Source organism: Mauremys reevesii, linkage group 9, assembly GCF_016161935.1.
Source record: "Mauremys reevesii isolate NIE-2019 linkage group 9, ASM1616193v1, whole genome shotgun sequence".
Taxonomy (NCBI): domain Eukaryota; kingdom Metazoa; phylum Chordata; order Testudines; family Geoemydidae; genus Mauremys; species Mauremys reevesii.
Window position 1 is genome coordinate 956646 of NC_052631.1, and position 14527 is coordinate 971172.

At 46.7% G+C, this 14527-nt stretch overlaps 2 protein-coding genes across 4 annotated transcripts in view; both read left to right on the forward strand.

Annotated features, from left to right (window-relative positions):
* Positions 1-5763, forward strand: part of ACAP2 (ArfGAP with coiled-coil, ankyrin repeat and PH domains 2) — a 119037-nt gene extending 113274 nt beyond the window's left edge. For both annotated transcript variants that reach the window (XM_039486918.1, XM_039486919.1), the window contains one exon: positions 3979-5763. In XM_039486918.1, coding sequence (XP_039342852.1) covers positions 3979-4082 — 104 coding nt within the window. In that variant the 3' untranslated portion in view covers positions 4083-5763. The remainder of the gene's footprint in view (positions 1-3978) is intronic.
* A 5995-nt stretch (positions 5764-11758) lies between these two features.
* Positions 11759-14527, forward strand: part of XXYLT1 (xyloside xylosyltransferase 1) — an 83153-nt gene continuing 80384 nt past the window's right edge. The window contains exon 1 of one of the 2 annotated variants that reach the window (XM_039488143.1): positions 11759-12100. In XM_039488143.1, coding sequence (XP_039344077.1) covers positions 11780-12100 — 321 coding nt within the window. In that variant the 5' untranslated portion in view covers positions 11759-11779. The remainder of the gene's footprint in view (positions 12101-14527) is intronic. The other variant, XM_039488142.1, reaches the window with a different exon arrangement.

Sequence of the window (14527 nt, forward strand, 5' to 3'; positions counted from 1 at the left end):
TGACAGACGCGGTACTGCAGCGCTACACAGCAGCATCCCCTTGTCTTTTGCAAGTTAGCAAAGACGGTTACCAGCTCTACTGTACTGTCTGCTGCTTTGCAAGTTGACAGTGATGGCAACCAGTCACACTGTTCCATCTGCCGCTGTCATGGGTGCTCCTGGCCGGCCTCGGTGAGGTTGGCTGGGGGCGCATGGACAAAAATGGGAATGACTCCCCAGGTCATTCTCTTCTTTAAGTTTTGTCTAAAGGGAGAGTCAGTCCTGCCTAGAATATCAGGCAAGACTACTAAAGAACCAGAGAGGCAAACGGCCGCTCCGGGTCAGAGCCCCAGACATCCCGCAGAAATGATGAGCTGCATGCCATTCTAGGGGGTGCCCCTGCAACAACGCCACCCGTTGTTTCCCTCCTCCCCGACCCCTCCTGGGTTACCATGGCAGTTATCCCCCATTTGTGTGATGAAGTAATAAAGAATGCAGGAATAAGAAACAACACTGACTTTATTGCCTCTGCAAGCTGAGATTAAAGGGGGGAGGGGAGGGCAGCCTCCAGCTGCTATGATATTCCAGGCAGGAGTGAATCTCCAGGAGACAAAACTTAAAGAAGAGAATGACTGGGAGTCATTCTCATTTTGGCCCAGGCACCGCCAGCCGACCTCATGGAGGCCAGCCAGGAGCACTCACGGGACTACGATGATGGCTTTCAGTCCTACTGTACCGTCTGCCGTCCGCAAGGGAAGGGGATGCTGCTGTGTAGCGCTGCAGCACCGTGTCTGCCAGCAGCATCCAGTAGACGTATGGTGACATTGAAAAAAGGCGAGAAACTATTTTTTTCTTCCCTTTGGTTTCATGTGGGGGCTGATGACACATACCCTGAACCACCTGCGACAATGTTTTTGACCCTTCAGGCTTTGGGAGCTCAGCCAAGAATTCAAATGGTTTTCAGAGAGTGCGGGAACTGTGGGATAGTTAGTCGTCCCTCCCTCCGTGAGCGTCCATTTCATTCTTTGGCTTTCTGGTACACTTGTCTCAGCTCCTTAAGTTTCACGCAGCACTGTGTCAAGTCCCTGTTGTGGCCTCTGTCCCTCATAGCCTTGGAGATTTTTTCAAATGTTTTGGCATTTCGTCTATTGGAACGGAGTTCTGATAGAACAGATTCATCTCCCCATACAGAGATCAGATTCAGTATCTCCTGTACACAATGGAGCTCTTTTTTGATTCTGGGACTGCATGGTCACCTGTGCTGATCAGCACTCCACGCTGGGCAAACAGGAAATGAAATTCAAAAGTTCGTGGGGCTTTTACTGTCTATCTGTCCAGTGCATCCAAGTTCAGATTGCTGTCCAGAGCAGTCACAATGGTGCACTGTGGGATAGCTCCTGGAGGCCAATACCATTGAATTGCGGCCACACTAACCCTAATCCGAAATGGCAATACCGATTTCAGCACTACTCCTCTCGTTGGGGAGGAGTACAGATATCGATATTAAGAGCCCTTTATATCGAAATAAAGGGCTTCGTTGTGTGGATGGGTGCAGCGTTAATTTGGTTTAACGCTGCTAAATTTGAAATAAACTTGTAGTGTAGACCAGGCCTTAGTGTATATTCTCTAGATGAATGATCACGACTCCAGTTTTGTTGTATGCTTGCCTCTCAGTAGAAGTAATTAGCAGTAGCTGTTACAAGCAAACACATGCTGTGTGCCTGTTCAGGTCTCAAAAAGTGCTTGGAGCTAAACCTGAAAACGGAAAGGAATTTCAATAGAAAGGAAGTTCCTTTTTAAAATGTGCTAGTGACTGTTCTTTCTTGTTTAGAGTTGGGGAAGATTTCTATATGGTTACATTTTTATGTAAACCCTGCCACTATTCTAATTTTGTTCTGGCCAGCTGTCATGGAATCATAGAATATCAGGGTTGGACGGGACCTCAGGAGGTCATCTAGTCCAACCTCCTGCTCAAAGCAGGACCAACACCAACTAAATCATCCCAGCCAGGGCTTTGTCAAGCCTGGCCTTAAAAACCTCTAAGGATGGAGATTCCACCACCTCCCTAGGTAACCCATTCCAGTGCTTCACCACCCTCCTAGTGAAATAGTGTTTCCTAATATCCAACCTAAACCTCCCCCACTGCAACCTGAGACCATTGCTCCTTGTTCTGTCATCTGCCACCACTGAGAACAGCCAAGCTCCATCCTCTTTGGAACCCCCCCTTCAGGTAGTTGAAGGCTGCTATCAAATCCCCCCTCACTCTTCTCTTCAGCAGACTTAAACAAGCTCAGTTCCCTCAGCCTCTCCTCACAAGTCATGTGCCCAGCCCCCTGATTATTTTCGTTGTCCTCTGTTGGACTCTTTCCAATGTGTCCACATCCCTTCTGTAGTGGGGATCTCAATACTCCAGATATGGCTTCACCAGTGCCAAATAGAGGGGAATGATCACGTCCCTCGACCTGCTGGCAATGTCATTTCTGAGAATCTCTGTTTTCAAATGAACACAATGCTAACCACAAATACACAGGAATGACACAGTTTTGGCACTGGAAATGCACATATAAAATGGCGGAAAGACATAATGACAATGTAACCTTCTATTCCCTGTCCCTTAAAGGTAGGGCTGGCTCCAGGCACCAGCACAGCAAGCAGGTGCTTGGGGCAGCCAAGGGGAAGGGGCAGCACGTCCGGCTCTTCAGCGGCGGGTCCCTCAGTCCCTCTCAGAGGGAAGGACCTGCCGCCGAATTGCCCCCGAAGAATGAAGTGGTGGCGGTAGAGCTGCCGCCGATCGCAGCTTTTTTTTTTTTTTTTTTTTTGCTGCTTAGGGCGGCAAAAATGCTAGAACCGGCCCTGCTTAAAGGCTCTGTAAAGTCATTTAAAACCACGCCATATGGAAATGGATGAAGAGGGGAATATCTGCTTCCCTTCGCCAGCTAGCCAGAGGGAAGGGAGGTGTCTGTTGCACACCACTGTAGTCGGTGAGAGAGGTAAACTTTTGATTCCCCTCTTCTCTTACGTTGTGCAGCATATAATGGAGTTGTCAGACAGGGAACAGCAGCGTTTAGGCCTTGCATGCTCCTTTCCTGACTGGGAAGGGGCAGGTTTTGGATGGCAGCATATTCCCTGCTTCTGCAAAGCGTTCCAGCACATGAATAAATACAGTGGAAGACAATTGCTTAGCTGCTAGTGTAGACAGGACAGGAAGAGAGACTTGGAACAAATCTCCTTTCCATGCTCCACAGTCTATCAGTGAAATCATTTTCAGTACCCATTGAAGGGGGCTGGGTGATACTGCTGAAAGAAACATGATCAGCAATGGGTCATTGTCTTAGTGTAAAGAGACTCCCAAGTATAAGACAAATATTGCATTAAAAAAAAAACAAAATGCCATTTTACCTATTAATACTAAAGCACCAGCACTTGCAAACTTTAATTTCCTCAGTAATGTAGGAATGTGCTCTGCTCTTATACTGTTGCTTGCTAATAATTTGTTATATTATGTACTAGCTGGTTATGAAATTTTTTCTTCATCCCTTATTTCTGCCATAGATCTACTTTCAAGAGAGCCTATTTTGACTATCAGAGGGGTAGCCGTGTTAGTCTGGTTCTGTAGAAGCAGCAAAGAATCCTTTTGACTATTTTGTTTTTAAAATAATGATTTTATTGTGTATATGTTAAACATGTTTTTTACATTGTTTTAAAATGCTTGCATCTCTCCTTTCTAACTCTGAACTTTCCTCTGTGTGGCTGCCTTTGAGGCGCTATTTTCAGGTATAATTTGGCTTTGTTTAATTTGCTTTTATAGAATATGCATGTAGTTAACCAGTCTCTGTCAGCTTTCATGTCACCAATCAATTTTATACCATGTATGAACAATCTGTTATATAAATGTTATGCAGTAATGACTAGGACATTTGTGAGATGATGCATGGTGTTAGCCATCATGATAAATATTTTAGAAATATTTTCCTAATTTATTTTTTTTCTTCTACCCAGGAGATGAAACTTACCAGGACATTTTTCGTGATTTTTCACAAATGGCATCCAATAATCCAGAGAAGCTAAACCGTTTTCAGCAATCAGATTCACAGAAGTCATGAATGTCTAAGAAGGAAAAGAACTAAACCTGGTTCTTTTCTAATGCTTATAGAGCAGCGGTCTTTATTTTTTTTGAACTGCTTTCATTATATGCTTTTTCTTAGATATTTGGTAGTCTGGATTGAGTGAGCCCTCTAGTGTAGCCTTAGGCTGGGTGGGAGGTGTAATTTGCCACATGTGATTCAGGGTGAATACCGCAGCAGCTGGAGATGGAGCTGTTGTAGCAAGGGATGCTGCCTCTGGTTGGAGAGTGTTCTATTCTGCCATGTGGAAGCAGGATTAGGTTGAGTCACACTCAAGGCTGGCGGAGGCTGGGACCGTTGCAGAACTCATAACCTGTAAGTGTTGTGGGATGAGCAGATCATCATTGCTTATGAGCAGTCCCTAGCAGCACAATTTCCCCGTCTCCCCCATTCTGCCTGGCTAGAGCCCTACAGCTCCCATCTCTTAAGGCAAGAACCAGCTTCCCCTTTCCCTGTCCAGTCTGTCTGAATGGGAAAGGTGGTGATCACCTGCCTGAACTTCCCTTCTGTACATCGGCCTGTGACACACACGATCCTCCCTCCCCTCTGCCCCGGTGTGCTACCAACACAGGAAATGATCTTGTTGTTGCAGACTCACAGCTGACTCCTTCCAACAGTGCAGGCCATTAGGCCAGTGACGCTGTCCTGTCACTGTGTGTGCATATTCTGGAGGACCAAATGTTAGAAAAGCAGCTACTTTCCTTTTTTACATTAAGACTTGCTGTGAATAAAGTTGCTTATTTGATTCTCTGTGGAACTTTCCCTTAGGAGTAAGTTTGATCCCCTAATGCCATCAAGTTTGGTTTTTAATGCATTCAACTGACTGACATCAAAATGCATCTCAAAAACTGGAATTAGGGAGTAGAAACTAAATGGTGAGCCAAACAAAGCATTAACACAGGACAGTCATACTAATGAAGGTTGCCTCTCCCGCCAAGCTGTTGTCAGGATTGTTCCCAATAAAGAAATATTAAAACACTCACAAGGGATGTAGTCATCCTGCACTCGGGGCAATCAATGCTTTTTGCCAAAGCCTGCCCTAATATAGTCTGTGCACTTACTTTCTAAAATAGGGCCTGTAATAGAAAACCTGGAAGTCTTACTGTACCGCTGCTCTAAAAAAATGAATATCATCCAAAGTGGTATTCTACTGGCAGCAACAAGAACTCTTCAGTGGGCTCCATCCTGCATTCTGTCAATGTGCACATGTACGTGATGTATAGAAGTACAGATTTATCTATGTATTTACAGTATATAGCATATAGATAGATAATACCCACCTGAGCCCCAAAAGCATCTCAGACTTTTAGTTATTGGTCCTTCATTTGCTGGCACTTTGAACAGTGTAAGAAGGATTTCTAGGTAGGTCTTCCAAATTACTGCAGATTTCCTGTAATCTGCCTCAACTATTAGAACAATGTGCTATGCTGCTGCTAAAATTTACTTTGGAAATAAGTGAGATTTAAAACCATTAGATTGTTATAATGCAAATAGAGAAGGGACTTTCTAAATGTATGTAAATGTGTGATAAAATTAAGCTTTCCAGGCATGTTACATTTCAGACAGCTATTTTAAATATTTATCCTTGTGCATTAAATATCTAATCAAAAATAAAATATGTGAAAGATCTTTGATGCCAGAATAAGATCTTCATGCTACAGACAGTGTCCAGTAGATTATTTTGGTAAATGGGTGAATTTTACAGTCTCATTATTGCTTTATTTGTAGCCTAATTACTTTAAGCAAAGTAAATTGTGCCCATTTTAACTGCATTTATTTTGAACAGTAATACATTTGAGGTTATTGCTTACAAATGAGTTTCATAAGCTTTTTTTAAACAGGAGTGGCTTCTGAGTAGAATGATTGCATGCTCTCTGATGTGTCATATTAACTAGCATTCTATCTTGAGGAAGTTAGTAGAGCTTATAGAGTGGAAGCTTCACACGTACCGTTGAGATGCTGTGTAAGATATGCCCAGGATAGAGTACACATTTTAGATACAGTTTTGTCTAGCTGCCTTGTCTTGCGTTACAAGTAATGCTTGGTGTACAATGAGAGCGACTGTATAGAAAAGCTGCCCGAAGCTTCAGGGCACGATCACTGTCTTTATTCCATAGTACTGAAGGATATTGGAAGTCTCTCCTCTGAGATGCCCCATGCCACATCTCCATCTTTGTGACCACTGGCAGCATTTCCTTCCTAGTCACTCAGGGCTGCTGCTTAAGCTTGCAAAAGGATTCCCTAAAGCACAGCTCTCTTTCTCTGTAGCTGTGTGGAGCCCCTGCTGCGTTCCCAGCTCTCGTCAGTCGGGGAGTGAGTGACCTAGCTTTTGATACTGCGTTTATGCTAAATTGTAGAATCTGCTTGGATTGTTCGTTGATGTGTATGATCTGTAGATCGTATCAGAGTGCTAGGAAGCCCTAGAGTTTGTAAAAACTTGGGAAGTGGTTTTGGCAGCCCAGGCTATGCAGTGTAGTTCCTTGGCCAGGTATGTATGCTGAGACGTGCAGCGTAATGTGCATTCACCAGAAGAGCATTTTTGTGATCAGTGACACTGACAAAAATAGACATGCTGTGAAGCTATCTGGTGTATACCAAGATCAAGTCTTCAGTTAGCTGGACGAAGTACAATTGACCCTCCGGCTTTAGAGATGGTCCTTGATGGCCAAATCTATAACTCCTGTGCTGCTGTTTTGCTTAGTAGGATTAGGAAATTCCCACTCATGCTACGAGGTGAATCTGAATATAACTTGAATAGTGTGCATGCAGTAAGACTCCATCATGCTTTAGTATCTGCTGAACCATGTGCCAAGTAATGGGGAGTTGAGTTTCAGTTCATACTCTCATATATGTGTAGAATACAACTGGTCTTAATTTGTGGCGAAGGCAGCAGTATTTTCTTAACACAGTTTAAAATAAATGTATTATAAAATGATGTGAATTCCTAGTATTGGCTACCCCCCACTGAAGGCTTTTATTATCATTATCCTAGCCAGGGCCAGATGTGCAGAAAGACTTTTGGAATGAGTAAATATGGAAAAGCACATAGTACATTTTAGCACACTTTGTTTTGACATGACTTACGTAGATTACCTGCTGATTAAAATTGTGGCTGTAATGTTTCATTACAATCTATACTTGTTTTTAAGGCTTCCTATTTTCTGTTACTGTCGGTACAATGATTATATATTCAGGTATTTCTGTACTCTGCTGGATTTTATGCTATTTGACATATTGAAATGATTATCCTTTTCCTTAAGTTTGAGTGGATCCAGTCGGTGGTAGAAGTCTTGCTTTGCTTTCACTCGTGTAGCAGTTGGAACATGCACTTGAGTTCATTAATACATGGTAGAATTTAGTTTCCTCGCCTGTACAACTGGGACCTAATCTCAACCTCATTGAAATCAGTGGGAACCTTCCCATTGACTTCACTGGACTCAGATTATGCTCTTAATGATTTATAATGTTCATGGTATGTTGGAAGATACTGTCTGTATCTTTCACTTGTAGGGATTCATTTTCACTTGCTTTACATGTAGCCAGGGTGACATGTAAACAAACCCCCTCCATGTGCTGTTGGTTTATCAGTTAATTCTCCATATAAAATGGAGAGTCTCTCTCGTTCTGAATCATGACTTATACCCACAGCATGTTTGATGTATACCAATTATTTGTAAGCATTGGTGCAAGGGATACATGAGAACTAGAAGAAGTGTAACATTTGCTGTGATGTTTTCAGTATGTATAGACAGCTGCTGAGAAGCACGGAAATCCTGTTTTTAACCGAACGTGCATGTGAAGTATGCATTTTAATAATAATATCTCTGAATGGCACAGAGAACATAAAGGGACCATTTCATAGAATTCCAAATAATGTACACGTGCCTTGAGTCCAAGGCATGAATATTTGTACATCAAAAGGATAAGAACGGATTAAGATACTGAAAGCATTTTAAAAGCCAATTCTGAAAACATCCACTATCCATCCACTTACAGATAGGTAAAAGAATATTTTCCCCAGTTAAATACAATGCCATGGTTGATACTCCTTCGCACAGAGTTCTGCCTGACACACACACGTCTCAGTATCAATATCTGTTTGTACAAATGGACACTTAACAGTCAACCAACTATGTACAGACATGATGTGGGGAGGAGATGAATGTACTTTTTATTTGCATTCCCCCCCTTCCCCATTCTTTACCTTTCTGCAGACTGTATTTCTTCTCTCTCTTTTCCTGTGGAAGGAGATGGTAAGAGAGGAAAATTCCCACTTGATTTTTATCTTAAGATCAGAATTTTTCCCATGATAGTAATTACTGAGGAATCAAACCATGTTTCCTCAAACTGGATGGTTATTCTGTTTGGAGTGATAAATTACTTTCTGTATCTATCCCTGAGTACATCTGTACTAGACTGTTTTTGAACCATTCCAGTAGTAAATGCTTTTATTCACTTGTGATTTTTTTGTTTGTTTCCTAAATGCATAATTGGAAAGAATGTATAACCAGCCCTACTTTGCATTTAATAAGTCTATAGACTTTGTATCAAAAACTTGAATGTAGTTTTATTGTAGTTTCATTGTAAATGAAGAAAAATACATTATCTTTATAGTTACTCTATGTACATTATGTAAGAATTGTAAATACTATACTTGAATAAAGACTTTGTATGCTGCAAAATCCTGTTGAAATGTGTACATCTGTCAAGACTTTGCCACACTCTTGGAACTAAAAGTTAATACATCTTAAAGCAAGTAGCCTTCAATTGCTAGTTTCGCTGTGAGCTACACCTACCCTTGGCATATTGCATTTGTGAGTAAAAGTTCAGCAATGGCCGGTGCTGTGGCAGAGTAACGCTTCCAATCACTGCGTCAGGAAGGAGCCTCTCCTGCAGAGTTTAGGAATTCTGCAGAAGGAAATTTCAATTTCTTAGCTACTCAAATCATCCCAGTTTGCAGTTTTTCTAAATGAAGTTTCAATTTAAAGAGCTGATTATTTCTGATGGATTTTGAAAGAAGTTGTCCAGACTAATGCAGAGGTGGAACAAGTGTTGCAGCCAATCTGAAACAAAACTGGAAAGAATCCTCCCAAACATACTATAGGTGGGGTTGGTAGCACTGCCTATTATTCAGGTTGCCTAACTCTTCCCATTATGTAAAAGCAGCAAAGACTCTTGTGGCACCTTATAGACTAACAGACGTTTTGGAGCATGAGCTTTCGTGGGTGAATACTCACTTCGTCGGATGCATGTCCCATTATAAGACCCCCTTTTCTGTTTAAAATTTTACCAAAATGTAACTGTTTGGGCTGAAATTTTCCATGCCAGGTGTCTGCCTCAGGATGACTTATTTTTTTAAATTCAGTCCAAGCAGTTTGGCTGTTTCTGAGAACAAGGCTAGAGGAAAATACATTGTTCTGTTGATGTTACAAAATTCTTGATCTTGTCTTTGAAATGTTCCCACACCCCGATGCTTTGGATTAGGGAGCTGAACTTTGGCAGTGGAGGGGGTCTTTGTGTGAGGGAGGTGCCTTTTATCTTCCCCATGGAAAACAACCCCAAATTGGTCATTTATAAGGCTTTTAAAATGGCAGGTGTCACGTACTCAGCAGAGACTTCTTTGATTTTTTTGACAGCTGAAACCTCTGAAGATTGTGTCCTTTCTGAGCATGCTGGAGTGTATCTCTCATCTCCTAGTAATGACCCCAGTGTGCGTGCTCTATGGTCAGAGAGGCACTGAATATGCTCTGGCAAGGTGGATTTCATATAAATCAAATTGATTTAAATCACTAGTCAGGAAGGCTCTATTTAATCATGGATTTCTACATATAAGTGCATTCTTATAACATGAATACATATTCTTCACAACTCAGCTGTAGGTTTCATTTTTAGAAGGTACGCACTATACATTTTTAAAGTGATTTATTTTGAAAACTTTTCAGATTAGTTTTACAGCTATATCAGAAAATGAATGATTGGTTATTTCATTTACCAAAGGTAATTGAAGCTGATAGTTCACCTCCCAATGACTTCATAAATATCTCCAAATCAACAGGTTAATCGTTAGTATTTGGAGGATTTTCTTGCTATGCTGTATTAGGAGGAGAATATCCTAGAATCATAGAATCTCAGGGTTGGAAGGGACCTCAGGAGGTATCTAGTCCAACCCCCTGCTCAAAGCAGGACCAAACCCAACTAAATCATCCCAGCCAGGGCTTTGTCAAGCCTGACCTTAAAAACCTCTAAGGAAGGAGATTCCACCACCTCCCTAGGGAACCCATTCCAGTTCTTCACCACCCTCCTAGTGAAAAAGTTTTTCCTAATGTCCAACATAAACCTCCCCCTCTGCAACTTGAGACCATTACTCCTTGTTTTGTCATCTGCCACCACTGAGAACAGTCTAGATCCATCCTCTTTGGAACCTGCTTTCAGGTAGTTGAAAGCAGCTATCAAATCCCCCCTCATTCTTCTCTTCACATCACCAGACAGACACTTACATTTTTATTTAACTAAAACAACGTTGTGTATTCTGGATTTTTTTTCTTCCAACAGCAAACATAATATTTTAACAAAACAACCATATGCATTTTTTGAATCTAGTTAAACATTCAAGTTTTTTAAATTAGGTTTGTTTTTGCTAAAATTGTTAAATGAAATATTAAAAAAAAAACCTAAAATGTCTGTCAGCCAGGTCAACATGAGAAACTTAAAATATTGGCTTCTGCAGCTAACTCCATCATCTTCATGCTTGTTCATAATCTGGAAAAGAAAAACAAGCTTTCCTGCTTTTTTTGGGTCCCAAACGATTTCTCAATTTGGAATGACTTAGTTCAAAAGAAGAAAAATATTCTTTCTACACCAGCAGACCAAGCTAGTTCTGTTAAAAGTGAGATTGTCACTTCCACAGTCTCTGAATCCAAGTGCTTAAGTGACTTCCTCCACTTCACTGCTGTGACTTTCTTTAAAACATCAACAAACCTACATGTCTGGATCGGTTCTTGCTGTGCCCTGGGCAGCCCAGCACGGGAGGCGGTGAGCAGCCCGCAGGGGTGAACGAACAGGTTCAGGACTCTAGGAACACGGGACCTGCCCCAGTCCATGGGCCCAGACAAAGCCCGTTTGAGGCCTGCAAGGCTCGGGATCCCCGCTGGGCTCTGCTAGCCTGAGCCCTGAGGGCCCTGGGGTGGATTCACCTACCTCGTCCCTGCCGCAGTCCCAGGCCCCCGCCGCTGGGGTCCCTAATCCAGGAACGCCCGGGGCGCCCTCACCGAACCCCCTGCGCCAGGCCCCGGCCACCCGCTCTGGCCCCTGGGCCGGGCCGAGCCTGGGGCGCAGCAGGTGAAACCTGTCACGGGGCCAGGCGGGGGCCGGAGCCCGGCACGGTCCGGGCGGGGCGGAGCCCGGACTCCGCGCGGCAGCGGCGCTGCTCCGAGCCGGCCTCTCGCGGGGGGGTGGAGGGGGCATGGACTGATCCCGGCCGCGCCGGGCTCGCCGCTCTCCGGGGTCCCCTGCCGAGCCCGAGCCCCGCCCGCGAACGGGCAGAACCCGGGGGGCCCCGGGCTCGGCCTTTGTCCGGCGAACGAGGCGAGCCCCGCCCCGCCCCGCCGCGAGCTCCGCCCGCCCCACGTGGCTCGGAGGCGGGGCCGCTGCCGCGCAGCCCGGCGGTGCCCGGAGCCATGGCCCGGCCTGGGGCCCCGCTGCTGCTCCTGGCCGCCGCGCTGGGCGTCTGCGCCTTCTACTACCTGGGCGCGGGGCGCGAGAGCCCGGCCCCGGCCCCGGCCCCGCGCCGCCTCCACCTGCTGATGATGTTCACCAAGGCGGCGCGGAGCTCGGCGCTGCAGGCCCGGGGCCAGGCGGCGCTGCGCTCCCTGCTGCGCCACGCGCGCCTCGAGCCGGGCCAGGCGCTGCACCTGCACTTCGTGAGCGAGCCGCGCAGCCGCCAGATCGCCCAGGGGCTGCTGCGCCCGCTGCTGCCGGGCCTCCCCTTCCCGTGCCAGGTAGGGGCGGGGTGGGGCGGGACACTGGGGCGGGAGGTGGGACAGCCGGGGCGGGACAGCGGCGTCTGGTGCTGGGGCGGGACAGCCGGGGTGGGACACTGGGGCGCGGAGGTGGGTCAGCGGCGCGGCTGGCTGGGGGGTGTGTGGGGGGGGGGGGGGGCGGACGGCGGCGGGGGTGGGGGGGGGGGGCGGGGGGGGGGGACACTGGGGAGGTGGGTCAGTGGCGGCTGGGGCGGGGGTGCGGGACACTGGGGTGGGACCGCGGCGGCTGGTGCGGGGGCGTGACAGTGACGTGGGGCGCAGGACACGGGGGGGGGGACAGCCGTGCCATGCGGGGCACCGGGGTGGCTTGGGTAGAAGCCCTGGGGTGAGGCCTGGGCCAGCCCTGCCCCGGCACTACCCGAGTGCCGTTCCATGGCACCGTGTACCCCTCTTGGCAGATCCCCAGGAGCTAGTGCCCTGCCACTCTCCCACCCAGGGCTTGGTCCTGGGTTCTTTCCCAGCGGTGCTGGCCAAAAGAGACGGGTGCCAGCTGCGTGAGGGGACGGTGCTGCACGCCCAATAACGGGCAGTGACAGAGAGACCTTGCCCTGAGGGTGTGTCTACACGACGGGATTATTCCGATTTTACAGAAACCGGTTTTTTAAAACAGATTGTATAAAGTTGAGTGCACGCAGCCACACTAAGCACGTTAATTCGGCGGTGAGCGTCCACGGTCCGAGGCTAGCGTCGATTTCCGGAGCGTTGCACTGTGGGTAGCTATTCCATAGCTATCCCGTAGTTCCCGCAGCCTCCCCCGCCCATTGGAATTCCGGGTTGAGTTCCCAGTGCCTGATGGGGCAAAAAACATTGTCGCGGGTGGTTCTGGGTACAGCCTCACCCCTCCCTCCGTGAAAGCAGCAGACAACCGTTTCGCGCCTTTTTTCCTGGGTGAACTGAGCAGACGCCATAGCACAGCAAGCATGGCGCCTGCTCAGCTCAAGACAGCAATCATGGACATTGTAAACACCTCGCACATGCTCGTGCAGTCTATGCTAAACCAGGACCTGCAAAACCAGGTGAGGAGGAGGCGGCTACTGCAGCGCGGCGACGAGAGTGATGATAATGGGGCAGGTTCTAGCCATTGAATGCTGATTTTGGGCCCGGGAAACAAGCACAGACTGGTGGGACCACATAGTGTTGCGGGTGTGGGACGATTCTCAGTGGCTGTGAAACTTTCGCATGTGTAAGGGCACTTTCATGGAACTTTGTGACTTGCTTTCCCCTGCCCTGAAACGCCAGAATACCAGGATGAGAGCAGCCCTCACAGTAGAGAAGCGAGTGGCGATAGCCCTCTGGAAGCTTGCAACGCCAGCCAGCTACCGGTCAGTCGGGAATCAATTTGGAGTGGGCAAATCTACTGTGTGGGGGCTGCTGTGATGCAAGTAGCCAAAGCAATCGCTCAGCTGCTGCTACGAAAGGTTGTGACTCTGGGAAATGTGCAGGTCATAGTGGATGCCTTTGCTGCAATGGGATTCCCTAACTGTGGTGGGGCGATAGATGGAACCCATATCCCTATCTTGGCACTGGAGCACCAGGGCACCCAGTACATAAACCGCAAGCACTGGTGGATCACAAGGGACGTTTCACCAACATCCACGTGGGATGGCCGGGAAGGGTTCATGACGCTCGCGTCTTCAGGAACACTACTCTGTTTAAACGGCTGCAGCAAGGGAATTACTTCCCAGACCAGAAAATAACAGTTGGGGATGTTGAAATGCCTGTCGTTATCCTGGGGGACCCAGCCTACCCCTTAATGCCATGGCTCATGAAGCCATACACAGGCAGCCTGGACAGTGGTCAGGACCTGTTCAACTATAGGCTGAGCAAGTGCAGAATGGTGGTAGAATGTGCATTTGGCCATTTAAAGGCGCGCTGGCGCACATTACTGACTCGCTCAGACCTCAGCCAAACCAATGTCCCCTATGTTATTGCTGCTTGCTGTGTGCTCCACAATCTCTGTGAGAGTAAGGGGGAGACCTTTATAGCGGGGTGGGAGGCTGAGGCAAATCACCTGGCCGCTGATTACGCGCAGCCAGACACCAGGGCGATTAGAAGAGCACACCAGGAAGCGGTGCGCATCAGAGAAGCTTTGAAAACGAGTTTCATCACGGGCCAGGGTACAGTGTGACTGCTGTGTTTGTTTCCCCTTGATGAAAACCCGCCCCCTTGATTGACTCATTCCCTGTAAGCCATCCATCCTCCCCCCTTCGATCACAGCTTGCTTGCAAAGGAAATAAAGTCACTATCGTTTAAAAATCATGTATTCTTTATTAATTAATTATAAAAAGAGGGAGAGACCTGACAAGGTAGCCCAGGTGGGGTTTGGGAGGAGGATAGGAGGGAAGGAAAAGGCCACTAAAATTTTTTCAAAATAATGACAGCCTT